Source organism: Ips typographus, linkage group LG16 (genome assembly GCF_016097725.1).
Source record: "Ips typographus isolate SLU linkage group LG16, UJ_Ityp_2.0, whole genome shotgun sequence".
NCBI classification, from domain to species: domain Eukaryota; kingdom Metazoa; phylum Arthropoda; class Insecta; order Coleoptera; family Curculionidae; genus Ips; species Ips typographus.
In genome coordinates, this window is record NC_138437.1 from 6,017,611 (window position 1) to 6,045,109 (window position 27,499).

Consider the following 27,499-nt stretch of genomic DNA (forward strand, 5'->3'; position numbering starts at 1 on the left):
ACTATTCACTCCATGCTAGAGGATAAAATTTTCCTTTATCATCTATCAGTTTCTAAACTAAAACAATTTTTGAAAATCTATTAGGCTCGTACAGTCTAAAACCACATAAATCACTTACGATTTCATGAACACTGTAGGTACACCCGATTCTCAATAAGGTTATATTAAATTGCCAAATAAGAAAATAAACCAAAACGAGCTAAAATAAATCAAATATCCACGAAAGGTAATGATCCAAGAAGCCATTAGTTGCACTTGCACATTTAAGCTTGTAGTGTGCATAATCTACCAAAGTTCCACTTAAATATGATTTATTAATTAAATAGAGGCCGAGTGCCATTGAATGAGGTTAATTAAAGTCCTGCTTACAAGCGACAAATTTTCTTGGCTACGCAGCTTCGGAGAGTGACATCATTCCTTTGGGGTGGATAAAAGCAAACTCAAATTTTCATTTGTATCATTTAAGAATAGGTCAAAAACAGGGAGAAAACTAAACCTCTTTTGACCTTTTTTCCCTAGTTACCTATTTACTTTGCTCGATTCGCTTAAAATCATCGTGGGAGAAAAATTCACTATGTAAGCTCCTTTCGAGATTAAATTGTCTCGGTTCAGTATTTCTTGTGTGTGTACGAATAGTGGTAGAATTAAAACACTACAAACATTTTTGAGGTAAAAAAGGCTAACGTAAGTAGGTCATTATAGAGAAACAAGGAAACCTAGATGGAGAACAATAAGGATAATTAATCTTGAATGAATTTTTGCAATCTATCAGCATGTAACAGTCAAGTTTCTAAAATGCATATAAATCAGAGCCGTTTGAATTGCTTCAATATACAAAGGAATTGTTTTCTTAGGAAAGTGCGCTTTAAATTCATAGTTAATTTGAGGTTTTATTTCGCAGCAGTGTTAATAAGAGCGGAAGAAAATTTTCTTCAAATTGTACTAACTTTGTAACAAAGCCATTTCGTCTCACACAGCAAATTAAAGGAAATTTAGCGGGGATCTAAAAGTTTCATTTATTTCGTACAGCAGATAGGCCAGAATAGAGTGGCTAAATCTTATTTAGCTTTTGTTGTTTCCCTCGACATTCTATTTGCTCTATTATTACTGATTCGACATGTAGACGTGAAAGAAAGTTTTAGATAAAATCTCGGTTCATATTTTGTCTAAGACATCAACGGCTTTATCTCGGTTCTAGCGCATCATACCACAAAATTAGACAGCATGGAAATTCCAAATATGACTTACACAGCCCTTTTAATGGTAATTTGCCCCTTGGGAGTAAAGCAGCTCATCACCCTATTGCCAGCATTAAAATTTTGTTTTAAGGCCTGCAACTAAGGGAAACGCACACATTAGCTTGTTAAAATGGCGTCTCTCAGTTTACCGAGGAAATTAAATTGCGGCTAAGTAGAGCTATATCAAATTGTATGTGGTTGTGGCCTGTCAAAAACAGAAATCACTTTTAAATTAATAATCTAAGTAACCTTCAAAAATTAATTAATCCTGCATAGAAACGTCAATCAGTGTGTCACGTGTTTTATGGTAAACTATGAAAATACTCACCAATTTCGGTATGAAATCGACTTTGTGTACGATACCAACCACTTTGTATGGAAACTAAAATTTAGGAAAATTGTTCTGTCCTGCAGCTTTGTTGGTAAGTAATAAATTGATGATTTGGCGCAGAATGAAACTGGACGGCCAAGAAGGGTAGAAAGTTAAGAGAGCTGTCTGCCAGCGATTTTCGTTATTTACGACGAGGGTTTCGGAAATCTCACGTTTAACATTTTTCAACTAAACCCTTCATTTGATTCAAACTCACCGTGAATGTTTCAGATTTATCAAATATTACACGAATAGTTTCGCTTACAAGACGAGCAAACTTCTATAACCACCTGTCGCATTTAAAACACATGCCTAAGAATATTAGTAGCCGTAATATAGCTCTGACGTTTCCAGAAAGTCCTTAGAACGTGCTTTCTGGTTTATACACCAAACGTGCTTTTGGTATCATGATTTCATTTAGGCAGATAAGAATTTACGTTGATTTTTAAATTACTTACCCACATAGAGAATAATTTATAATGTCATTTCCTTTTTAAGGAAAAGTAAACAGTGGTTGTTATATATAATTCAGACTAACCAAATATTTAATTAGCCATTTAATTAATAAATAAAAACAAGAAACTCTTTGTTCTTTTCCTCTATTCTTTAACTCGAGATAGTAGAAAATGTAACTTCACTCTTTCAGTGATATATGCCCTACATGAGTAAGAATAATCCTGTCACTCTTTCTTAAGTAGAACAAATGGCATGTTTTTTCCTTAAATTATATCTTCACCCAACAGTTTTACTAAATAGATATTGCCTTCAATGTTTTAATGTCAGTGTCAGTGTTGCCTTTTCGGAATTTTCAAAACTTGTAGATATCAAAATTGTACTTTTTATTTATTTCATTTAATTTCAAAAACCCTTTAATATGTTTGAAGACAGTTACAATCTTTATGTGAAGCGTAATCGTCACAATCAAAAATTACTTTTTCCGTTGACCGTGTATTAACAGCCTTTTTTAATGGACGATAACGAATTCAAAATCGTTCATTAATGAGTCCCATTAATGCATGATTTTTTAATTGTTTTACCTTAATGCACGATTTTATCATAGGCAACCAAATACGCTCAGAGCATTTTGAGCACAACATCAATAACTACAAACTAGAACAACTAAAATATTGTTAAGTGATATTTAAGGCAACAATAATACTTTCTATACCAAATCGTTCAACAGACAAGTACATAAAAAGGGAAAACATTTTAAATATCCATTCATTCCCTTGAAATATCCCTGTACGTGATATGAATTCCTCTGCATAAAATATGGCGACATTGAGCCATCCAAAGCGAAATTAAAAAGATATCAGGGCGATTCAAAAGTACTTACGATGTAAAATCGGTGGAGGAAGATTCAAGTCGGCGTTAAAATGTAAAAAATGTTGGATTTGACATTGATAAAGTTACATTAGACACGCAAATTACTAATTAAACTTACAAACAAATGAGTGCAGCTGATCTGACTGACGGTACCTAGTACTCTTTGTTGCAGACGGTACTGGAAGCCTGCCAGAAGAAAAGGCAGTGCAAATTTCAGACTTCACCAACAACTTTTGGAGGCGACCCTTGTCCAGGAATTCCTAAATACGTCGAGGTGGCCTATAAATGCAGACCTTGTAAGTATTATTGCGCATTTTTTCTTTATTGTTCTCATCCTTTAGCAACCAGCAATGAATATGATATTAACGTTGGTTAAGACTGCAGCGTGCACCCTACTTGAAGCAATTTGCATAAGTTCTAACCAACTTAAGGTAGTTTCGCTCTTATACTTGGAACAATAGTCTCTTAAACCCACCCAAATTTATTCCACACGTTGCAGTGTGACTTCATAGAAAATTTCCATCAGGATATTCCGTCCCTTTTTTGACTATACAAGATATTAAACGACGATTTAATCCTTTATAGCCCAATTTATATGCTATCGTATTCCCCAGGGCCCACTTTAATGGGAAAAATCTGCTAAAACCCATTTTAGTTAGCATCGGTCCTGATAGCCCCTTCTGGAGTTAGTTACAAATGCAGGAGGTGTAAGTAATTTGGCCCATACATGCTTTGTAGTTATATTAGCACAGGTTAATAGCTTGTTCATTTTACCTTCACTGGATCAATATTCTACCCGTGGTCCATCCAACACCATTTGTATTAATAAAACTTCTAATTACTAATTGTCCCTATTCCCAGTTCTAGATAATTTTACCAATGCAGCTGTTTATACTGTTTATATGCTCAATCGGAACCATTTTTCTTGATACGACACCAAAAGCCAATTATTAGTGCGGTTATATTGACATATGTGATAGATATTATTTATACAATAAAATATATTTTATTTTTATATCAATCGATATTTACAGTTTACTGTTAAGCAGTTTTCAGTACGGTAAGAGGTAAATTAAAATTGTGGACAAAATTTATGTTTATCACATTACCAACTACGTGATCTACTCACGACAATAACTCACGTAATAGGATAAATGTATGAAAATCCTCCCATTTTAGGTTTTTCCTCATTACTTTCAATAAATTTAATCTTCATTCAATTCGATCATTAAATTTACCCTCTACAAATATGATCCAAATCGTTTAAATCAGGGAACTGAAAACTTTTTTGAGTTTTGATAATTTTCGAACAATGCATCTTTAAAACGGTGAATAACTATCATAAGTTAAACATCGCCGGTTGATTGAAAAGTAATAATTTGTTCTAACTAATCATTAAACTTAAACCAATTATCCTTACCAGCAGTAGACTTGCGGTTGTGTAATAATCGCTTACAGTAGCCAGAAACCACCAAGAGATGAATTGATTTTCCAGGAAGTTATATATTATAACTGTACGAGGTTGGACAAAGCTTCTTATAAGGGCTGAGAAGTATTTTCTTGTACATAACTTTAGAGATTGTAGAAGTTAAATCGCTTTCGAAATTTGCACTAAAATTCATTGCAGTCATTATGTGTCAATTTAATTTAAAGAGTTTAAAAACATTCAAACTCGTCGGGTGATAACTAATCAGCAAACGCCATTAAATTCATCGCAAATTTCAGATCAGTAAAAAAAAGTTAAATGGTCTGGGGAATTTAAAGAGAGACTAAAAAACCATTGACAATTTATGTGAAAAGGGTAAAAGTAGTGTGGTCGAAAGGGGTGTGAATGTATTACTGTCCAGTCATAGAGATAAACATAGCTGACCTGTATTTGAAATCACTATAAAATTGTATTTCAAGTTCTAATTAATTTTGGTAATTAATAGTATTTCATATGCTAAGTATTAAAAGTTAAGTATTAAAATACTTAATGCTTTTTTTATTTATTAATTACTACTTGAAACACTGAATGTAAAAGAACGTAAAACAATTTGGTCCTACCGAGAACAACGTACAAAATATATTTTAAAGAAAATGAATATGCAATGAAACATTTTGTTGGTATCATAATAATAATTTTAGCCATGAAAGGCGTAACTTTTCCACCTTGAAGTTAAAATAATATTTTCATTATTGCGAACGTACATTGCTGTAAAATTTGTACAAGCAATTTGTAGAAGAACGAATTTGTCTGGGTTTAAAATCGTGTCGCAATAAAGCTCATTTTAATTGAATGAACCCAGTTTTGGAAGTAAAATCTATATTTACTTGCAAGATTTTCACAAGGCAATGAGTTTGCTACGAGTCGGAGCTCTTGTTGTTAATGTTGATTCCTCAGGAGACCCAGTAATTTGACAGAGAAGGGCGTAATGTACCTGCATTTTAGAATTGCAAATAGCTGCAAAACATGTTTTCCTATTCCTATTTATTAAGTATCTGGACAGGGCTTTCTATTAGGTTATCAAAGTTTTCTATGATGTTTTGAAGCATCCATTAATAGTTAATTATGACACAGAAATACGTGATTATTCTATTTGAGAAACCTAATGTGACACGTTAAATCTGTGCTGTGAATTAAGACATGTTGCGATTACATTATCTATGATTTAGACAGCCTTCCTGTATTTATTTTAGTAAAAGTCTTAACCTAACCCTGGACATCCAATAACTCAACTCAATTGGTTATAACGGAGTTTTCCCTTCACTGAATACTTGTTTGTATGCGAAATTGATTGTCAATGGAAGACAGATTTGTATCTCACAAAATATATCTTTAAGTCGTAACAAACACTAAAAATAATACTTTATCCTCAAATTGCATGATAAAAGGACTCTTAAGGAAACAATTTATAACGTATTCCTTAAGTTTTATCTCACGTTTTGACTTATTACAGGGGTTTGAAAAAAAATTCCCTCCAGGCTGACAATTAAAACTCCAATTTGTCGAATATGGGGTTTTAAATAAATGGTTATTTTTACCCAGTTAGTCAAGCGTCATTACGAAACAATATACATCAATGGTCAGTGTCCGGGTATTTATAGGAAAAAATTAATTTTGAAACTAAATTACGAAACAATATTTTTATTCCGAAATATTGCTGGCATTTGATTTTGATCAGTTTTACTGCATTGATGTATGGGGCTTTACGTCAAGTTTTGAGTTTTATTCCGTTTTTTACTTTAACAGTAATATTGTTTTAGTATTACCGTATTGTCAAAAACGGAACTGTTTTATTGAATTTTTGGGCAACAGTCTTAACCTTTTACTCAAGAAAGTGGAAAACATAATGGTTACTAAAGTAACTTGTCAGGGGCCGAATTGTTTTTGTAGATACCTAATTCTTGGAAGAAAGATTTATAAGACAAGAGTGCACGCCGCTTGGAAATCCCCGGAATAGATAAAGCATTCAATTTGTGACTCGCCGGATTTACCTTGGAGTATTTAAGGAATTTTACGATTAATTAAAATTAGTCCCTTTTAAAATTAAAGGCGACTTGTTCTTAACAAGGGAGCATTTCTGTACGGGTTTGTTTAAGCTATTGTTCAATTTCAGTTTACTTAAGTTTAGTCCACGGGGAAGTTGACATTTTTAAATGACTCGGGATTAATCTTGATCTATTTAGACTTATTGCGGATCGCAAAAAGGCTTAAACGATGTAACAAGATGTTTGTTGTTTTTATTTTATGTACTTAAAAGAATACATTTTTTACTTCTTAGTTTGAACATAATTTGAGTGATATATATGAATAGTAAACTGTAATTTACCTACTAATAACCTCGATAAGAATTTTTAGATGATAATATATTTATTATCTGTTTGTATTACCTTAATGTAAGCTAAGTACGCCTTATTAGAGTTTTCTGAAATAAAAGAAAACTTAAATGAAATTCACTTACAAGCCGACTTTCTTCAATTGACCATAAAAAAGCCCTAAAATGCTGCAGAGAAACTAAAGTTTTCTCTGTCTACCATTCATAGCGACCTAATTAGGTTTTGGTTTATTTTCCCCCTTAATACGTTGTTGAGGTTATAAAAACCCAATAAAACTGGTCAAAAAAGCATATTTAAATTTTCAAATCGATAATCCGACAGTTTAATACGAATTGAAAATTTTCCAGATGAGTTTCGAAGCAAAGTAGCCTGCGAAAATGAGCGAATTCATCTCAAGTGCAATCCAAATTTTAGAGTGGCCGTATACAGTGCGAGTTATGGGAGAACTCAATATGAAAGCATTCAATGCCCTCAACCTCAAGGAGTTCCCGAAGAAAGTAAGTCAATTGAGGTTTATTTGAATTCGTCTTATTACGTTTGTTTGTTCGATCTTTCTCGCTTTATTCTTTTAGAGTCACGAGAATGTTTTGCTTTCCAATTGATTTTTTCTTATTGCTGCTTAAAATTGTTTATGATTTGACGTTTTCAACTACCGTCTTTCTACAGATAAAATTGTAGATAACTTAAAAATTGTGATGGGTAGGTATATCTAAAATGTCAATTATACTCTGTTCAGTGACTTCTGACTGTTGCGTCACATCCCTCTTTCTAAAAGATTCTCCAGGTATCTTAAACCTTCTCAGAGTTATTTTAAGTTGTCAGAGACCTCTAGAACTGTTTTGAATGTGCCGAACACCTCTAAATGCTACTAACAACCTTCTAAAAAGTGCCAAAACCCCACAGAAGTGTCTTAAACCTTCCAGGAATTGTTTTAAATTGTCAGATGACTCCAGAACTAGTTTGGAAGTGCCAAAAGCTTTTACAAGTGTTGAAAGCTTCTAGATCCATTAAGAAAGTGCCAGAGGCTCCTAAATATGACTGAAAGCTTTTTAAAAATTACCAGAGGCCTCTAGAGTCATGTTGAAATTTGTCAGAGGCCCATACAAGTGTTCTAAGGGTCATTTTGCAGTTTTGCACCGACGTATTTAAAGACACCTTAAGTTAAGTTTTCTTAAATCAATTTTGTATTTATTTATTTTTTATATAGAAATTGACATTTTTTTAACAGAATTATTTTAATAACAGTATCAGTCAATATGGAGGTTTATTCCCTAATCCTTTTGAAAATTGCTCAAACTATATTTTGTGCCTCTAAAAGCAAAATCAAAGTTGTTATTTCAATTTCATATTGTATTAAAAAATTACGACTTTAGAAAACTAATAATTTATTATACTATTTATGTAATTAGTTTAAAAATCTGTATGATTGCAAATAACTAATTAATAAAAATTACATACATATTTTGACAACTTTGTGAAGCACTAGACAATAATTTTCATCCACCAACAAAGACAAAGAGATGATTATGAGTTCTTCTACAAAAAAGTGTTACCAAAACATTAATGAACAGGACATAAAATAAATAAAACCACTTACTTTGTTCATACATCTCATATATTGAGGTTCAATTAGTTGGGACTGCCTATATAAACCAATTTTAGGTGAACTCAAAGAAAAGCATGGCTTTAAGTTCTGGGATATAAGGCTCACTGTGGGAACAGTCCAAGTGCTTTGGCTACGCGCTAAAAATACTGTTGATAAACAAAAAACTCTAATGCAATAATTTTCGTTTTACTTCTTTCACAGCAGCCCAAAGGATAAAAGAACCTCGGTGATCTCGTTCAGGTTCAAAAAACGATATTAAAGCAGGGACAAGCTGCTGGCTTTGTTTACCTAAAGACATGTTCATTAACATAACCACAACTCAGTCTTAAACACCACAATAATAAGTAATATTATTATGTGACGGGAATAGTATAACAGCAATTTATTTTTGTATTAAGGCCAACCACACTGTATGTTTTACAACCACATTAATGGGGTAACAAAAGGCTTAATAGCGTTTTTTCAAAGCAAACAGCTTTTATTGTACTACCTTAAGCTAAATCGATTTATAATCTTAACGATTTAGACACATGATGATGAAAACGTAGGTTTTTACATTCTTCTTCAGAGTTGATAAAAAGACTGCTCGTAACACAATTTGAATTAGATATAGCGGAGCGAAATTATAAATTAATTAGCTGATCATTTCCAATTGGTCTCTGCGGGCTCAATTAAGGTTAAAGTGGAGCCATTTATAGAAAGTTACACCACAGCTTAGAAAAATACCGTAATGGTTTTTAGACCCGTGCAATTTCCAGGCCTGCTGACTTGCAGTTCACCTTCAGTGTTATTAACTTGGGATATTTCCAAGACGATATTTTTTGCTGATAAGAACTCTTGTTATCATTATGATGTGGCTAAGAGCCGGGTTGCCGAACTTTAGCCTTGTAGAGTCTTGTTATCTCTTCTTTCAGCAACTCGAAATATTATTTTTAGGTTATGTTCTGATGTAAAATGTTTCTGTAAATATATTGTCTCTTAGTTGAGTGTAATATTAATAAAATTTTTTGAGTTCAGCTAGTGGGAGTAAAAAATTGTACGTTTGACAAAGGTTGAGATACATTTTTATTGTTTTAAGGTAATAAATTTTTATGACAGATTCATAATTCTTCTCGTCTGGTATTATTTGCAAACTTGAATCAATATTTAATCAAACGAGGCTGTGCACCGTGTAACCTTTAAGTAAATATTGAACTTCCTTCATTTGTGCCATTAATCATGCTTAACTGATTGATGACATAATGCCCCAGACCAGGGAACATTACCTATTCTCGCGTTGGGTTTTTTTTCTAAAATCCTCCGGAAAAATAATATACTCTAGCGAAATGCGGAATTAAATTTTGTATCCTGGAGACCATTCGTGTGCACTGGATTGGGAAAATATTTCCCCTAAGTTATAGTGCATCTTCCCTACATAAAAGTCTATTCTATTATGTGTCCCATTCAGCCCCCGTTAGTATTTATTTCTTCAATAAAGATATTTTGACAATAGTCTTCCAAGAAGCGGGAAACCTAGCGACTTTTTTGCTACAATTTACTTGAAGCTTGCCATAGTTATTTAATAAGTCTGGCAAGAATGAAAAGTTGCGCTTGGCGAAAGTAGGTACGGTTTAACAAGCTCCCCGTGGTTTACTTACTTAATTTTAAGCTTAAGTTTGGTTATGTTATGTAGCTCCAAACGTGCAAAGCTTAAGCTCCTACCCTAGGTAAACTACCGAACAACTTGCTCTAAGATATTTCAGGAATCTTGTTATTTGATTAAAACACATCTCACATACTATTCCCGCATAACGTTTAGTACTTAAAACAATTTAACTGTTATTTAAAAAAAAGAGGTTTCATGTGAAATTTTAGGGCGTTTCTATAACTGGGTCATTAAGTTTCGGACGGAGAGTGGATTAAATTGATGAGGGTTTAATATAGAATATTTAAAAAAAATATTTGCTAGTTTAGGGTTTGCAATCCTCCCAATATATTAAGATGAAATTAGTATGTGTAGCTTGTAGATTCTATTGGTTTTATTTAATGTTACGACAAATGTTTAGTAATTAAAAAGCGAGAAAAGCAACTGTACAAAAAAGTGAAAATATTGTATGTGAACCTCGTCATTCTGAGACAGATAAATTCGTGGTCCTCTATTCTCGAATTTGAAAAGAAAAATTAGCAGAACAACTTTTAGTGTAAGTCTGTACTTAATCAGGAAGTTTTCTGTTATGAAAAAATGTCCTTATAACCAAAAATATTATGGGTTGCTTAAAGATTATTTCTATACATTGGCAATGGCTTTTGTAATTGAGTTTGACAAAGCAAAATCCAAACCAAACTGAGTATCAACCGCTAAAAAAACAATTTCAAAGCTCAAACAAAGTCATGAATGAACTAAGAAAGCACTTAAAAGCTTACCGACATTTTATACACTTTTTTGGAATATTCGAGTTTATAATGCAATTTTCGTCTTAAATTTAACCGCTAAAAGATTGCCGCCGTGACAGGGTAAATTATCAGCACAAAAAAGATCAAAAGGCTTTAAAGTTGTAATCCTCTTATGCTAATAAGATGCTTTTAATTTCCCAGCTTGTTTGGCGAGCTACGCTACCGAAGCTGTTATGCGACTTTGCCATGGAAAAAGAAACTGCGACCTGGCTGCTGATATAGCTACCTTTAGCAACCCATGCAAGCCCCAATCTCGGATGTACCTGAAAGTGGTTTATACGTGCGGTAAGTCTGAATAAAACTATTATTTATACGCTCACTTTAATAACGCGGTGGGTGTTTCTAGTGCCGTAAATTTGGCTTTTCAATTCAGACCTGTTAAATGGTATTTTCTAATTTATGTACACTAACGATCGATGAGTAACGGAAGATAAAAATCTTTGAGGAGGGTATATTGACCTGAAATTTCCATGTTATAACGTCCGACATGATCCCCAACAGTTGGTTGTTCTTATACTGATAGCAAATTGTATTAATAAAGGAAAATCTTTGTTATTAATCAACATAAACTGCACTTATCAGTATGTTTACACACGTACTTCAAATTCAAAAAATAATCCAAACCAAATACTAGAGATGATCATTTCAAACGCCAAACACAGTAATTCAAAAAGATTTTACTTTTATATCAAACATTGCCCATCTCTAATCCCCGATGATATTTCCTGTAAACAAGAACGTTAGAAATGCAGTCGACTTTCACATTAATGCTTTTCGAAACTTTCACTCGTTCCGTAGTGATCTTTTGCTTTTGTCTTACCTAGACACGTTTAATTATAATTTTCTTTGAAGTTCTTTATAAAGTTCCTTCTAAAACTGGTCGAAGTTTAACTTGGTTTGCGTTAATGCCGCGGGAAATTTAATTGAAATCGGTCCGTTTGATTTGGTGTGTGAGGCTTTTGCTTTGAGGGTTGAATAATTAGTTAAAAAACTGCGCAAAACATCCGTCCGTATTTCGCAACGAAGCGAGCAAAAATATGATTTTATTTGAAATGTGAAGGATCGTGTACATTTATTTTCTCTACGTGTTGACCGAATATCGTTTGACTGAGAGGAAAAACACACAACGAAAATGCAAACTGTGGCCTTTTAAAAACGATTTTAGCGCAAACTTGTTCAGGTATTGTCACTTTACAAGTTTTCTCGTGTACGTAACAAACAAAAATAAAAGGAAAAATGTAAAAGTTGTGTGTAATGAATTCCTGCTGGCGTAAAAATGCGGTTTAATGACCAGTTTTTTTAAAAAAAGTTTTGAAACATTTAGTTTGTTAGTGCGCGTATAAAAAGCACTAAAAAGCATGTCACTGACTATCACTAATTAATTCATTAGGCGATGGACGAACTTTATTTGAAAATCCGGAAAAGCTTTATCAGCGTTGGTTTATCATTTAAAGTAATGAAAAATTATACTTTTATCGCTGTATTTTAGTTACCATTTAGCAGCAGTATTAACCTTACTTGATTATATAAAGTGATCGGGATGGAGAGTTTGCTAACTTTAATTTTTGTAATTATTGCAGTAATGTTTTACATTTCCTTTATTGGTTTGGCTTCAAAATAGTTTGTTTGAATGTATTGGGACAATATATAATAGGTGTGTCATTAAGTAAGGTTATATAATTAATTGATATGATGTTATGTTCAAAATATCTCACTACGTATACAAGTTGTTTCTAAAATATTTGGAGAATACGTTCTATCACAGAAATAAAATAAACAAATTGACCATATTTTTATTTGATATTTTAAGTTCGCCAATTGGCGTCAAAGCTGAAAATTCAAAAACAGTGTCCCAAGTTTTAAATGGAAAAATGAACCAGCTGATGGGTCACATTCTATTTTCTTTTTTAATAATTATCCACACATATTTTTTTATTATTGTTTTAAATGATAATAATAAATACTTGAACTTATTTGCATTATACAGAATATCCCTTAAATCTGGTCTTTCTGTTTGTTCATCTATTTCAATTAAAGCAAGGAACATTTTTACGTAAAAGATTTTAAAAAATCTTTTGTTTCACTGTTAATAAGGCACATTTAGGTTAAGCAAAAAAAGTTCTTCTTTCGTGTAACTAAAAGTTAGGATGAATGAAAAATTATTTCACATCACCCTTTGCTTTGCCCACGTTCTACAGGAACCTTTATTTTTAAGTTGAGAAATTCTCAAATATTTTCTACTTACATACGACGTGAGAAATAGGGATGTTAGATATCTGTACGGTGTCATATAATAGACATATTAGGAAACAGAACAATATATTTCCCGAGCCAATAATCACGAATCTAATCCTCATACAACGAGCATCATGGAGTTTTGTCTTTTTATCGAGTTTCTTGTGTTGTACAAACGACGTTCGTGTCCACAATTTTAAAAAGAAACAATTGTTTGCCTTCTGGGAAACGTGTGGGTTTTTTCGGTCGTACAATGTTCTTTAAAATGCGGGAAAAACTCGAATGGAATTGTTAACGTTCGAGCTAACGCGAAATGTGTTTGTTGTTTTAAACGTTCCCGAAAATTAGTACTAAAATAGCAGTTTACTTTTGCGTTAATATCCTTCCGGCTCCAAAAGCAAAACATCACGTTGAAATCGGTTTTCCTTTAGTTGGTGGGATTAAAAACCCTTCAATGTAAATTTCTCCACCAAAATTCTCTTGAATAAATATTTCTGGGAAATTCCCCAACTCCTTCAATTATTCTATTGTGTTTGTGGCAAATGTACCAGACTCGATGGTCGAATATTCATTAGAACAAAAACGAGGGGAAAGACCGGCTGATTATTATTCAGAAAAAAGTTATTCTTTAAATGACTGATGATTTTTTTAAGCTTAAACAGTAACAACCTCCGTTTAAATTGCCAAATTAACTGGCGGTATCAGGTTGAATATTTCCATCCAAAAAGAAATAGACAGTTTCACTTCTCTAAACCGCTCAAACGGCAAATGGACGATTACAATAAATCTCCCAAATTAAGTAATTCTATGTTAACCCGCTTTTTCCGTTTTAAAAGAAACTTCATGCAGCTTAAAGAATTAATGTCTCTACAACTAAAGTGCTGCGGTTAATGGTTTCTTCGACGAATGTTCATTTTGGTAATGCATGGACCGTTGTAGTTTGAAACACAAAAGTTAAAGCTAAAGTAAAAAGGAAATCCAAAGCTCGTTTTATTTATTGGTTTAAATTGAAATTTATTTTTTTGTAGTAATTAAAATACAAAATAGTTTATCAACAAAATTTACTGAGGCCTGCACACGTGAAACAAAATTACGTAACTACCAAGTGTAAACTAACTCAAAAGTTTAACAGGCTGGAAATCTGGTTAGGAGTATGTACGTGATTTATATTATCTTAAAAGCACTCAAAAATGTATTAAAATTACCAAACAACTGTACTAACTGTGTTTCGAATATTACATTGCTTCTCAAATATTAACTAAGACATTTGCATTGTTGACAGAGTGTATATTCAGTCTCTTATTGTTAATTTTCTTGTGAACATGTATTTACAACTGTTTTACTTTCATTATTGAAAAATCACAGGTGTCAACTGAAAACAAGAAGAGAGAAAGTTCAATTTTTATCTATAGTTATGACGTTTTAAGAGTGAAAACACGTGACCATTTTTTTCAAATAAAACTATATCAGAAGTATACTCAGGTTTCCTGATATGTACCAGAAAATGTGTTTCTCAATTTGGTTGGTTTTACCTAGAAAGGTAACAAAATAAAAAGCAACCGAAATAGGATGCTGCATATACGGAAAAAAAGAATACAATTTAAAAAATCAAACTATACCGAAGCGAGCGTACATTTTCATGAAATTAAAGGCAGCGACGTAACTTGGTGGAACATGCAAGATTTATTGGTCCTGGCCCAAGCATCGGGTTGTGTTAAGCATCCCAAGCTAGGCAAACAAAGAGTCTGCTTTTTAAAATTCATCACATCGATTCTGCATTAGATGGGCTTTTATAATTCCATTTTCAAGATTTCCCGATTAATAACTTGAATAAGAATAAGTTTATTTGTGAGTAACACCTTAAGAATTATTTATGTTTCAAAATGTGGTTTATATTTACATTTCTGTGAGGAGTGGTTTACTCTATTGTTCACAACATCAAAGAAACAGGCAACTTTTTACAAATTAAGCGTAGTTCTCTAAAACTCCAGACTTCTAAGATAGTTGTCAATTAGTGTGAAATATGTCTATATTGACCAAGGTTTGTTTGTCTTCCAGGAGATTCGAAGTCAGCTCTAGATTCTCTACATCTGTCCCCATTTCATCTTTTCTGTAGCTAGTCCGAGATGTACATAAAATCAGTTTGGGACCCATTGTATAATCTTGACTGTTATGAAATTTATATGATCCTTATTATTGACGTTATCTTAATTTAGTTTGATTTTAGTTATATTTCAAAATAACCAAACAAAGTCTTAAAATCTTTTTTAAAGTATTTTTATTTCAAATACTGCCCAACTCTGATTGGGAGTCATACACAACAGAGTTCATTCAACGAAAAATCCTTAAATGCTCCGATTGGATTTCCAGTTAATTAGAATTGAGCCCATATTAAACCCTCTCAATTTTAGAGCTAATGCAAAATAAACAGAATAAAGGGCCAAGTCATTCGTTTTTTTTAGCGCGATAAAAATGTCGTGCTCGAATTTGGCGTTATTTTTTTATAAGTAACAAGGGTAAATCTGGATTCGCTTTTTCTCGTAATTTATATGTCGGTTTTGGGGGGTTAAATTGCTTTTTCGACCCCAAAAACGAGCATTATCCCATCGATGAATCGCGGTTATATCTGCGAGAAATTAATGAAGAAATTACTTTCACCTATTCTCATAAATTCTCGTCTATTCTAGTGCCAAGACGAGTACTCAAAGACGAATATCAAGGACCTTTAGAGCTGGACGAAACCGATTACGATCCGAACAATGAAGGTTACGAAGAATTCGATAATTATGACACCGAAAATGAGCATATCAGAGAATCTGCGGCGTCACCCCCTGTTTCGAATCAAGACAGTAAAGTTTCTAAACAAGATAACACCACTAAAACCACGGACAAAGGGACTACTTCAGAAGATAATTCTCGTGCTTTGAGCTTTGGTAAGTGTTCAGCGTATTTTTAATTCATTAGCCAATCTGCACCAAGTAATTTTATTACAGAAATCCATCCAAAATACATTATATATGGAGGCATTGGTGCTATTATAGTCATTTTAGTGCTAATCTCCGCTGTAGTGGGGCGAATACTATTTAAAAAGCGTAAAATTGAGAAGGAGTCTTCGTTTTACGCTACTAGCATAACAGATCACACTTTGGCCAATGGTTTTACAGACGATATAAGCGAGGTAAGTTCTGTTTTACATATTTAATTTACACTTTTATCTTTGCAATTGTAACTTTATTATATTGTTTCTAAAATTATTTTCACAAATGCTGTAAGAAAGCGTACATAATGTCTTGTTTGTCATTGTTTTATGCTGCACAATCCCCACAGATCCGTCTAGTGCACTCCATACATATGGAAATTTTACAAATAATGCAAATGTGAAATATTTTTCTTCTTTTACTTGAAGGGCATCTTCTGCAAGTTTTTCTTGTTTTGTGTGTGTGTAATCTTTCATATTTCGTTGTTCTTTAATTTGTAGAACTTTTCCAATGCACATTATCGGGTTAGATGATCAGATGGTGGTTTTGAAACCTCCGTTTCCTTTCTGGAAGTACTAAAACCATTGCCAGTTTTTTCACAAAATCAAAACGTTTAAGTTTAGGATTGTCTTTGAAAGATTGGTAAAGGATAAACTCATCATAAAAATTCATCCTATGTTATAAAATTATAAATAAAATTATTAAAAGAACTTCATAGAATAATAACGTGCGTGAATACAGACCTGGCGTCATTTTGACTCTAAACTTTGACTAAAACTTGGGATACACACACATCACTCTCAAAACACACTTAACACTGAAAGACTTACAGATATACTGCCTGACTCTGTATAACTAGTAAAATGGGTAAAAAACAAGGGTATTATAACTGCCTATGGGTCAAACTAACCACGCGTCTGTAGTTACGGGTTAAGAATGTATTTTATATTCATTGACTAAATGGTATTTCATAACTTTAGCTTTTTGCATCATTTAAAACGACAGTTTTAGAATACTACAATAGCGCTTTTTTATATTGCACAATATATTACAAAGGGTATGGTAATTGCTGAAAAACTGAGGCAATCACTGTCAGAGCGCTTGAAAGCCATCCTCCAAAAACCCAATCAAATGCAATTGGTTTTACAAATGTGGACTAGTGAAACATCCGTCGGCTAAACCTGCTTATTTTTAATTTTAAAAATCCACACATATGTGAAAACAAAGATTAAAATTACTTCCAGTATATCTTCAAACGACGTGGTGTGTTGCTGGTTTCAATTGTAAATTATTTTGATTAATTTTTTTCGTTCAGATGCTTCAAGTATAACGTTAAGGCCGAGCATTCTATGCGGGAAAAATTGGAACTTTCTCATGAAATACGATTTTGACGGCATTTTCAGACGATTACACCTTAAAGCGTAAATAAATTCCCACTTCGCAGCCGAGGAAAACATTCCGGGAACGAGAAATAAATGTTCCGCTCCAATCTTGACGTATAAAGTACAAATTAACAACCCCAACACTAGCTTGAATACAACTTCATATGATTTGATTAAATATTGCGACCGCCAGCAAGGCAATGATTAATGGTGAAATGAGAATCAAATAAATTTAATAAAACCTGGAATCGATAGCTGGAACATATTTTGAGATTATTCCATTAATAATTCCAGTCAGAGTTATTTGATGAATTTGTTACGATTGAGAGTTTGCTAAAGAATTTATGTTTAGGGTGGGGGTAAAATCATAGAAACCCAAAACAATAGACTCAAGAAAGCATAAAACCCTTTCATTTCAACCAACACGACCTGTTATTTGGCATGTAACTCCTCTGTCTTTGTGCGTTCTGTACACTCCTACCGAACAATATTGGGACCTTTGATCTGTCACCGAAGTTAATACAAAGGCTATGCAGGCCCATGTAACTTCGGTAGCCAGATTGAAAATTCTTCCTTCTTAAAAATATGGTCAACTTTTTTTATAGTCTTCATAATACATCAAAATATTTTTATAGTTGTGTGTGCCGATCCTTTAATAGTTCGTTAACACCGCCCATATCGTCAACACCCAGTAAACGCTGAGGCAGGTTTTGACCCTGCTAGTTTATTGCAGCCTTTACGTCACATAAAAACCACTTGCTAAGGGTATTAAAATGCCCTTAGGATGTTAAATTAGAAACAGAGCTTTTTTGGGTGTGTGTCGACAGACTTTAGGAATCGTCTCAATCATGAATTATCAAAGTGACAGAGAAGATTTTTTTATTACAATTATACAAGCCATATAAATGCACCTCTCATCTCAAAATGTCAATTGCTCGATTGTCTTACTTGGAGTGTTATTCAAATGTAATAAGCACTGTAATAACTAGAAATTAAATTTTTGACCTTTCAGATAACTATATAATTCAACCTATTTTAATTCTAGGTCGACGCTGATATAGACCTGCAAACAACATTACCAATCCCATCAGTGACAATCCACTCAATACCAATGGGTACAATCGCTGAAGTTGTAAGATACCCTGACTATCCCGAGTACCCACAAATGCACTCCCACAGTCACACTTTTCGAGGACCACCGCGTATAGTGGTGGAAAACGAAGTAGCACCACCCTTAATGAAGGATGCTTGCACCAGTCAATACTATTATGGATGACCCGAATGCTCGGGGAACGACAACATTCCCCGAGCCGTCCAGATCCAGAGGGAAGAAAAAAGAAATAGTACCTTTGGCTGTCAGGAACAACGCACTTATTGCTTTTAGGTTTTATAGTATGCAGTGTGACTGTTTTTGTCCTGACTTTGTTTTGGCCATCTTATATCTCTACTGCCTAATTAAGTTGTAGGCGAATTCCAGGAATCTCAAAAAATCAAAGTAGTGTAAATGTATAAATAATATATATTAATTAAGTTACTAGACAGTCTGATCAAAAGTTTTGTATTATAAAGATGACACAGTGAGTCAGTGTTATACAGTGCGTTTTTTTTAACGCGCAACATAGGATTTCACGTGTTAAATTTTTAAGCCCATGTTAGACCATGTTATTTTGGAACTACAAGTATAAAACTTGACGGGTGACTATTTCGTACCCTGAAGCTTAAGTAAATTTACCAATTCGGCCTAAAAAGTGTTAAAAAACTTGCAAAAAATCATCTTTTTTCGAAAAGGTTTTATCGTTTCATACTCCCTGTATGCATTGTTGTTTTTGATACTGGCACGGCAGGTAGCACGTAAAATTTGGCGTAGAAAGTAAAACAGGGTGATCATTAACTTTATATCAAGAAAGTTACGAACAAAAGAAGTATTTTTATAAGTGAATTGTTCAAATTGACCTCCGTTTGAAGCCAAACAGTATATTCCAAACAATCATAAAAGGCCCTTTTGACGTTCAAAAGATGTCGGGTCGTGATGCAGTCAAAATAAGTCACTTTACCTGCTACCTGCCCTGCCAGTATCAAAAACAACAAGGAACAACAATGCATACAGGGAGTATGAAAGGATAAAATCTTTTCGAAAAAAATGATTTTTTTCCAGTTTTAAATCACTTTTTAGACCAAATTGGTAGACTTACTTAAGCTTCAGGGTACTAAAGACACACCCGTCAAGTTTTATACTTGTAGTTCCAAAATAACATGGTCTAACATGGGCTTAAAAATGTAACACGTAAAATCCTATGTTGCGCGTTAAAAAAAACGCACTGTATAGTCTAGTCTATCCACTCTACAGGGTTGTTCAGAAACTGAGAATAAAACTTCAACTATATATTTTCGACTTAAAAATCTTTTGGTTCTGTTGGATCTAAGTAGTATAAATGTACAGATTATTCGTTACTTTTGAAGAACTCTGTAAACTACTCTAAGAACACTTATTGGTTGTCTGTACTACTATCCCTTTTACCATTATCTACTATCCCTTATAAAAAACGTTGAATCATCCGCAAAAAGAACTTAAAACCTGCTGCGAGATTCTTTAAATCAAACTTGCGTTTGTAAACGTTTATTTTTGCAAATAATTTAAAGGTATAGTAGTATAACGTTTTATCAACAATTTTGATATTTTTTTATGATTTTATGCAGAAAAACTGGGCAAACTACGTACAATACTTCTGTAACGCACTCACATATATCAATAATTTCAAATGTATTTATAATATATGTAATTCTTACAAATCTAAATGGAAATACGTATTTAATTGAAAAATATCATTGTTCCATATATACTTAAATGTCTGAATGTCGATTCAATTGAGACTATTGTAGTCTAACTAAGGTTATCATTAAGCCGGTTAAGATTCAAAGTATACAAAACACTTTTATTCGTCCTTTTTTAAAGTCTGATGTACGCTTAATCTCAGTCTGCTTTCGCTAATATTTGATTAGTGTAAACATCTGTTTTTCTTTATTTATAGAACAAGCCAAATTATCCGTATTATATTAGGTACATATAGGCATCTAAGAAAACGCAGCGTACTTATTATTATTATATGTATTTAATTGAAGTATGTAAACATATACTATTGTAAATAACGTAAGCATTGTTTTTATGTAAGAGACAAGTGTTGATGTTTATATTTTTCTTAATAAAACTTCTCCTAAATCTACATTTTTACTTTTAATTTTAGTGACAAATATGTTCACCTATAGTGTTTCTGAAACAATAAGAAATCGTACATCTCGATGAGATTATCATTGTTATTATAATCTCATAGAGCTCTCAAGTGCTCATCCATAACATGTTACCTTTCTGAATACGAATATTTTGTGTGAACAATTGCATCTGTAAAGCATATTGTTTGTTGCCCAGTTGTACGTCCATTTAATCTTCAATTCTGTACATTCAGAGACAGTAATAACTTTCCCTCAAACCCGTCACTATTCGCAGTTTACTTCAGTTAAGATTTAACAGAAGCTCTAAAAAGTTTTTCAGTCATTCTTTTCATTGAGAGGACTGCCGTACAGTAGGAAATCCCCACAACCCCACAGTAGGTTTATCATTATAAATTAAATTACTGAATGTAAGTTCACAAAGCTAATGAAACTAATGCATTCGTCAATTTTTAAAACATATAGAAGGCCAACAATATGCAAAAATGCGCCCAATAAGTACAACAAGAAATAAAACAAACAAGTGTGAGTTTATATAGTAAGAAATATTTATTTCATTAAAAAAGTATAAATATTAAAGTCAGTCGAATGCAGTGAGTAACATAAACAATAAACGCTTTAGCAACATCAAGTTTTAACGGTTATTTTGAGTTGAAAATAAACATTAAAGTTAGGAAAAAAATCTAAAGATAATGGTAGTAAATGCAATTTTTTGTTTCTTATAGTGTACAAGACAACGAAGAATAATAAATGTACTATATGTGTTAGTTCACAGAAGCGAATAACAACACACAAAGACGAGATGAGTAGGTTGTAAAAACACACAAAAATTTTTCAAAGCTTAAATGGTACCTAGTCGAATATATGTGCGATGGTTTATTAAATGGTCCAATTAGAAAATTACAAAAGACAGAATTAATACCGCAACAATTCTGTTTTGCGCAACGAATCACAACTATATAATTTCTAGACCGTAAGTTCTACAATAGGTAAGTTTTTATAATAATACACATAATAGCTGAGAAGGTTGTAAATGTAAAGATACTTATTGTCAACGTTTTAGATCAGGTGTTATTCGTTGCGCATTTTTTTTGCTTACAAACTACGCAAAGTTAGAGTTGAACAGAATTTATTCCAACTTTGTATAGGCAGTATTTTTAAATTAGGGGATTGTGGAAAACTATTAGAGGAAGAAAAGAACTGAGTTTTAAAGCCGAAGTTTACAACAACTCATTGAAAAAAGGTTTTCCCCAATCCCCATATCAATATTAATGTAAATCTAAAGCAGAATATAAATATATTTTCTTTCTTGAAAAACAATAATTACTAGAATTAAATAAATAATACTACAGGTCGAATTCACGTTATATGAGACACTTTATAAGATGAATCTGACCTACTACATGTAAACATAAATTTCACAGCCTGTTACTAAAATATTATGCGAGAGTTCCTCGACTTTTAAGCTTGTTTAGTTGTACAAGATGATCTTGGCAACGTTCAGATTGGAAAAACGGTAACATTTAATAGACTACAACATTTATTGAATAAAAATAGTATTTAGAATTTGCAATAACTGTTAATCTTTAAATTGATCACAGTTCCTTAATCGCCTTAACAATAAAATGGCACATCGAGAGGTGTTTGGCCGGGAACACGCAAATTTGTGAAAAGGCAAATATAGAACGACACTTACGATTTAGAAAATTTCATTGTTCATGGTGGCTAAATGGTTACGTCAATTTTTGCCGACTATTCAAATTATACAGTCTTCAATTTAAACTCTGATATGCACAAATTGACGTATTCTAAAAATCATAATATAGCCACCTGAAAATGTTACTAAACTGTAACATTTATATCTTGTGTAACTAAACAAACCACAACATTATCTAAAAATAACTTAAACAAAAACTACAGTCATAAATTGCATTTCATTAACCAATTGCTTTTTATAAATAATAATACACAAGTTTAAAAAATACCATAAAACACTTATCAGAAACCAATTATCATAAACATTTTGTACTTGGCTAGCAATTTTGATTGCAACTGCAAAAAAAACTAACTATTCCCGAAAACGGGAAAAATCAACGGTTCACATAAATACAAATAATATACAAAAATATTAAGTATCGTGTCTTCTAGAAACAGTAACGACGCGCACGTTACCAATTTTTCTAGTAGCATCCTGATATGCTGCCAAACAATCTATACCTGTATAATCCGTTTCATCAAATGCCAGTATTTTATCGCCAGGATATAATCGTTGAAATAGGGCACCTTGTGGGTTTACTTCTTCAACAAAAATGCCCTAAAACGATCACGCAAGTGCCATCTAAAGCAAGAACGCGTAAAAGTTAACTTACATCGTTATTGGCCACAATTTGAAAATCTCCAGGTTCGTGGAATGCAGGCATTTCTACCTCGGTAACTTTGTGAACTGCATGCTGTCCAAAAGGCCATTGGGAGTTAGGTCCGTTCATATCATCTTCTGTGTTAGTTGATATTGACTTTGTTGGCACTTTTCTAATTAAAATTGTTTCGGTAAAAGATGATTTTAATTTTTCAAATTAAGAACAATGAACATTTTAATACTCTCTCTAATCCCTCTATTAAACCAACTCCGTATATTTTTAAGAAATAGATAACCCATACATCAACTTACCTATCAGCTACCATCCCTGTATAAGTATTAGCATCAACCAGTTGATGTCTGTTAGCTAACTTAGGCGTAGGCATATGAATATTAGCAGGTTGCTGTTGACTGAACTGTTTCGGTTGATCATGCGGACTTGGAGGACCATGTGCATGAGCAAATAAGTGCGCATTCTTTGAGTATGCAGCTGCGATATGGTAAGGTGGTGGTTGTTTAGGAGGTGTCCTGCTTTGATCAACTTTATCGATAAAGTTTTCTAAAGCAGGCTCGTTCTCATGGCCGTTTAAACTGGTTTGAGAAGCGTGGATATCTCCGGAAATAAGCGTTACTTTGGCTTCTTTAATCTCCGAAACGTTTAGCACTTGATTGACGGGGACATGCGAGTTTCTCCACACTTCTCTCAGTCTTCTTAGTTCCTTATGATGCGGTGTTGGTGTCCTGCTTAGGGATAGGTTGCTGTTTTCAGAGGGTTCGACGTCAGTTCTTTCAGTGTTAAAGCTAATATGGCTTGTTTGGTTGCTTAAATGTGGCATTGAGGCAGCTATTTCTCTTAGTGGTACTTGTGGAAACACAACTGAAGTTAAGACTACCTGTCCATCTTGGAGTTGTTCATTTTGTAAATGAATTAATGGTTGAGTTTGGTTTGGAGTCAACCACAATGCCTTTAAGTTGGTAAGTTTTGAAATTGTAATTGGTAAATAGGATAGTCGATTTCCTATAAGACCTAAAGTAGTAAGATGTTGTAGGTGGCCTACCTCCTCTGGCAGCTTTTCTAGTAAGTTGTTGTGAATATTCAGAATTGAAAGTTCACAACAGCTACCTATTTCAGGCGGTAAATACTGGAGTTTGTTATCAGATAATATCAAAGTGGCTAATTTTCTGAGATGTCCAATACCACTAGGCACCTTGGTTAATGAGTTATTTTGCAGGTTCAATTCCTCTAAATTCACCAATTTACAAATAGTGCTAGGTAATTCTTCTAAATAATTCGTTTCCAATTTTAACACCTGAAGATTTCTAAGATTTCCTATTGCCTTTGGTAAACTAGTCAGGTTATTAAAGCTTAATATTAAATTAGATATTTTTGTCCAATGTCCTATTTCTTTTGGCACAGATTCTAAATTGTTGTAGGAAGCATCAAAATCATTCATTTTTTTCAGGTGCGTTATTGACACAGACAGTTCAGATATATTGTTGCCGTTTATCCATAATTCAGTCAAATTTCCGTGCGCTTCACATATTTCCGCCTACAAATTAGTTTTCAATTAATTCATTAGAATAAGACATTCCTAAAGTTAATTATTCATACCAAATTGGTCAAATTATTATCACTAACATCCAGCCTCTGTAAATTAGTCAACCGCCTAATAGATTTAGGCAATTCACACAAGTTGTTATCTCTCAACTCCAAAATTCTCAAATTAGACAATCTGCCTATATTTGCAGGAACAAAGTCAATTCCCGTGTCGTTTAAGCACAGTTGTTGTAAATTTATCAGACTCATTATGGCTTCAGGCACCTTTCCCAAATCATTCATGCTGAGATCTAATAGAGTCAGTTTAGTTAATTTATCTAGATTTGGATGAACTCCATCTAAAACTGATTTCACCTTTTAATTTAAAAGCAATTCCAAAGTTAAAATACAAACCATTTTTGCTAAGTATCAAAATCTGTAGATTGGTTAACTTGGAAATAAGTGGTGGTATGGCTCGGATTTCATTATCACTGATATTCAAATACCGAAGGTCAATGCACTGAAACAACTGGGGAGACAAATCTTTGAGCTAAAATAAAATTATAATATCACTTATATTGTGATGCTCTAGAAGTAGAATGGGGCAAATATGGTTAATAAACCAGGGAGAACATTAAGTGTATCTTTCTAGTTATAACAAATTAACTATTCCATTATTTCCTATTTAAATAGTTTATTTTTTACCCCTTGCTTCTCAATAGAATAGTAATATTATCTGATCAGTTAAGGATAATTTAATAAATGTGGGTAAATAACACACAAGTTCCATGTGCATAAACTAAATTATATAATACATTATACATTACTAAAAAATTAAGAATTTTCATAAATAATTAAGTAGTAAAGCAGATAAAAAAACTCTATACAGGTCTCTAAGCAAAAATGAAATTAACTGTTAAATTATGTTCCTGAGACTTTTGATATTGACATAGACTATTTTGACAACAATAAAGGTTTTGACATATAAGGCCAAAAATATGAGAATAAATGTGTTTATTGATTGAGTTCAATTTATTTTTTTTGTTAAAACTTTTGTTGTGTAGATTTTAAACAAAATTATTACCCCAACACAATACTAAAAATCACCATTGCAAGAAGAATAGATTTTTTTACTTTGCTTACCTTCCCTAGTTTATTTATTACATTTCTATATTTAACAAAGTTTTATACATAAATTTTCTATTTTTAATAAAGTTTTCATATATTTAAAATTAAGATGTCTTTACTTTATGAATATTGTCATTATTGAATGTTATCAAGTGTTTTAAAATGAATAACACAAACACCATATATGGTATAGAGAGTGATAATGATGTACTTAAGCTATTTTTGTTTTGATTGAAGTGCTGGCATATTCTGGATTATTCACTAATTGAATATGTTGTACTGAAGTAAACTGTACTGTAAATAATAAATTCAGTATAACAGCAGTTTTATTTATTTATTCATATAATTTTCTAATTCTTTACAATTCAATAATCTGCCTAATAATGCCATGATTAGAGAATAATAAAAATGGTTGCAATTTGAATAAACATTATTATAATCAAATTTAAATACCTAATCAAAACAAAACAGCCACTGCAAAGATTTATAGTAATTATAACCAGTTGAAATTAAATTTTTTGCCATAAAACCCAGTCTAAATTTTATTATCAGTAGTAAACATAAACATCCATTTTTATTAGTGGAGCATTTTAGCACACTCATTTAATACCCATGCCATTAGAGCTTGCTTTATTGACCTTTGTAATAAAACAAAATGGCACTTAACAACAAATTGCTTGTGCCTGAAAGTATTGGTCTTAGAACAATATACAAACCTGTTCTGGTGCTTTACCTATCTTCATATAATAGCACCCTAGAAAAATTATGTTACCTAATGGTTTCATTGACTATCTCTGAGATTTTCCATAGTAAGTGAAAAACCAAGGAAAACCTAATATAACTTTTTAGTTGTGTTATTCTCTTTGGAATAAAAAAGTTTCAATATACATGATTCATCAATATTTACTGTACTGAAAAACTATCACTGGTTGGTGGCTTTTGCTTTTGTGCTTTTAATATGGCATTAAATTAGTTATTATCATTAAGGCTATAAAGAATATTCTCGTTTAAAAATTACTTCACACAAATGAATATTAAAGAATTTTTGTTTCAGAATATTAACACAATATTTGGATAGACAAGTTGATGTTTCTACAAGGGTTGCAACTTCCTCTAACAAAACAATAACAAACACTAATATACAGACCTTGTTTCCTTCAAGGTGTAGAACTTCCAACGTAGGTGAATTAAGGTATACTTCATTCGGCACTTCGGAGATTCCACAGCGTGAAAAATCCAATTCCGTTATTTTTTCTTCCTTGGACTTGCATTCACAGCAACTTAACCAACCCATATTATTTCAGTGGTGTTGTGGACCAAAAACAGACCATGCTTAATAATACATCATTAATAACGTAGCACTACTTCTTTTTAACTACATTTTCTAAGCTAAAAATCCTATTTGATTTTTGATGGAGGGTACAATATCGAAAAGTTGTTTTTTTTCTGAAATTCAATTGTTTTCATTGGAGTCCATTTTTGACACTACTGGCCCTAATAACGATGTTGCCATATTGTGAACGTAAATTTAACGAAACCGCTTTTGTTATTCTGTTCTGCTCTGCTAAAGGTTTTGAAACCAAATTTAAGTTCAGATATACATATAATATCACATAAGGTTAATTTAGAAAAACTAAAACTGAAATTTAGGACTTAATTTGAGTTGTTAAATATTAAGGTTGGAAAATAAAACAAACAACGGCAATGCCGCAAATCGAAAGACGGCAGACGTGACAGACGACAGATCTCACCGAGAGTGACTAAAGACACGTTCAATTATTTTACGTGCCAATAGTATCGTTAACGACACGCACAACTAATTTATTTTTGGATTTTTTAATTGCTATTATTAGATAGTAACAGGGA

The 27,499-nt window shown here is 32.5% G+C and overlaps 2 protein-coding genes and 1 long non-coding RNA gene across 4 annotated transcripts in view; 1 reads left to right on the forward strand and 2 right to left on the reverse strand.

Moving 5' to 3' along the window:
- Nucleotides 1-20,608, forward strand: part of LOC145739204 (uncharacterized) — a 65,143-nt gene extending 44,535 nt beyond the window's left edge. Inside the window, exons 3-8 of one of the 2 annotated variants that reach the window (XM_081994628.1) lie at nt 3,092-3,230; nt 7,101-7,250; nt 10,934-11,077; nt 15,715-15,960; nt 16,021-16,205; nt 18,433-20,608. In XM_081994628.1, coding sequence (XP_081850754.1) covers nt 3,092-3,230; nt 7,101-7,250; nt 10,934-11,077; nt 15,715-15,960; nt 16,021-16,205; nt 18,433-18,663 — 1,095 coding nt within the window. In that variant the 3' untranslated portion in view covers nt 18,664-20,608. The remainder of the gene's footprint in view (nt 1-3,091; nt 3,231-7,100; nt 7,251-10,933; nt 11,078-15,714; nt 15,961-16,020; nt 16,206-18,432) is intronic. The other variant, XM_081994629.1, reaches the window with a different exon arrangement.
- On the reverse strand, nt 8,346-9,090 carry LOC145739207 (uncharacterized). The gene is made up of 2 exons (XR_014180926.1): nt 8,550-9,090; nt 8,346-8,496 (listed from the first exon to the last, which is right to left on the reverse strand). It is a non-coding gene; the product is annotated as an uncharacterized LOC145739207 (long non-coding RNA).
- A 530-nt stretch (nt 20,609-21,138) lies between the features above and the next one.
- Nucleotides 21,139-27,218, reverse strand: Lap1 (leucine rich repeat containing protein 7 lap1). Its single transcript, XM_081994624.1, has 6 exons — nt 26,781-27,218; nt 24,920-25,055; nt 24,581-24,870; nt 23,281-24,518; nt 22,982-23,141; nt 21,139-22,926 (listed from the first exon to the last, which is right to left on the reverse strand). The coding sequence occupies exons 1-6, from the start codon at nt 26,925-26,927 to the stop codon at nt 22,741-22,743; spliced, it is 2,157 nt and encodes a 718-aa protein (XP_081850750.1). The 5' UTR covers nt 26,928-27,218; the 3' UTR covers nt 21,139-22,740.
- Nucleotides 27,219-27,499: the final 281 nt, after the last annotated feature.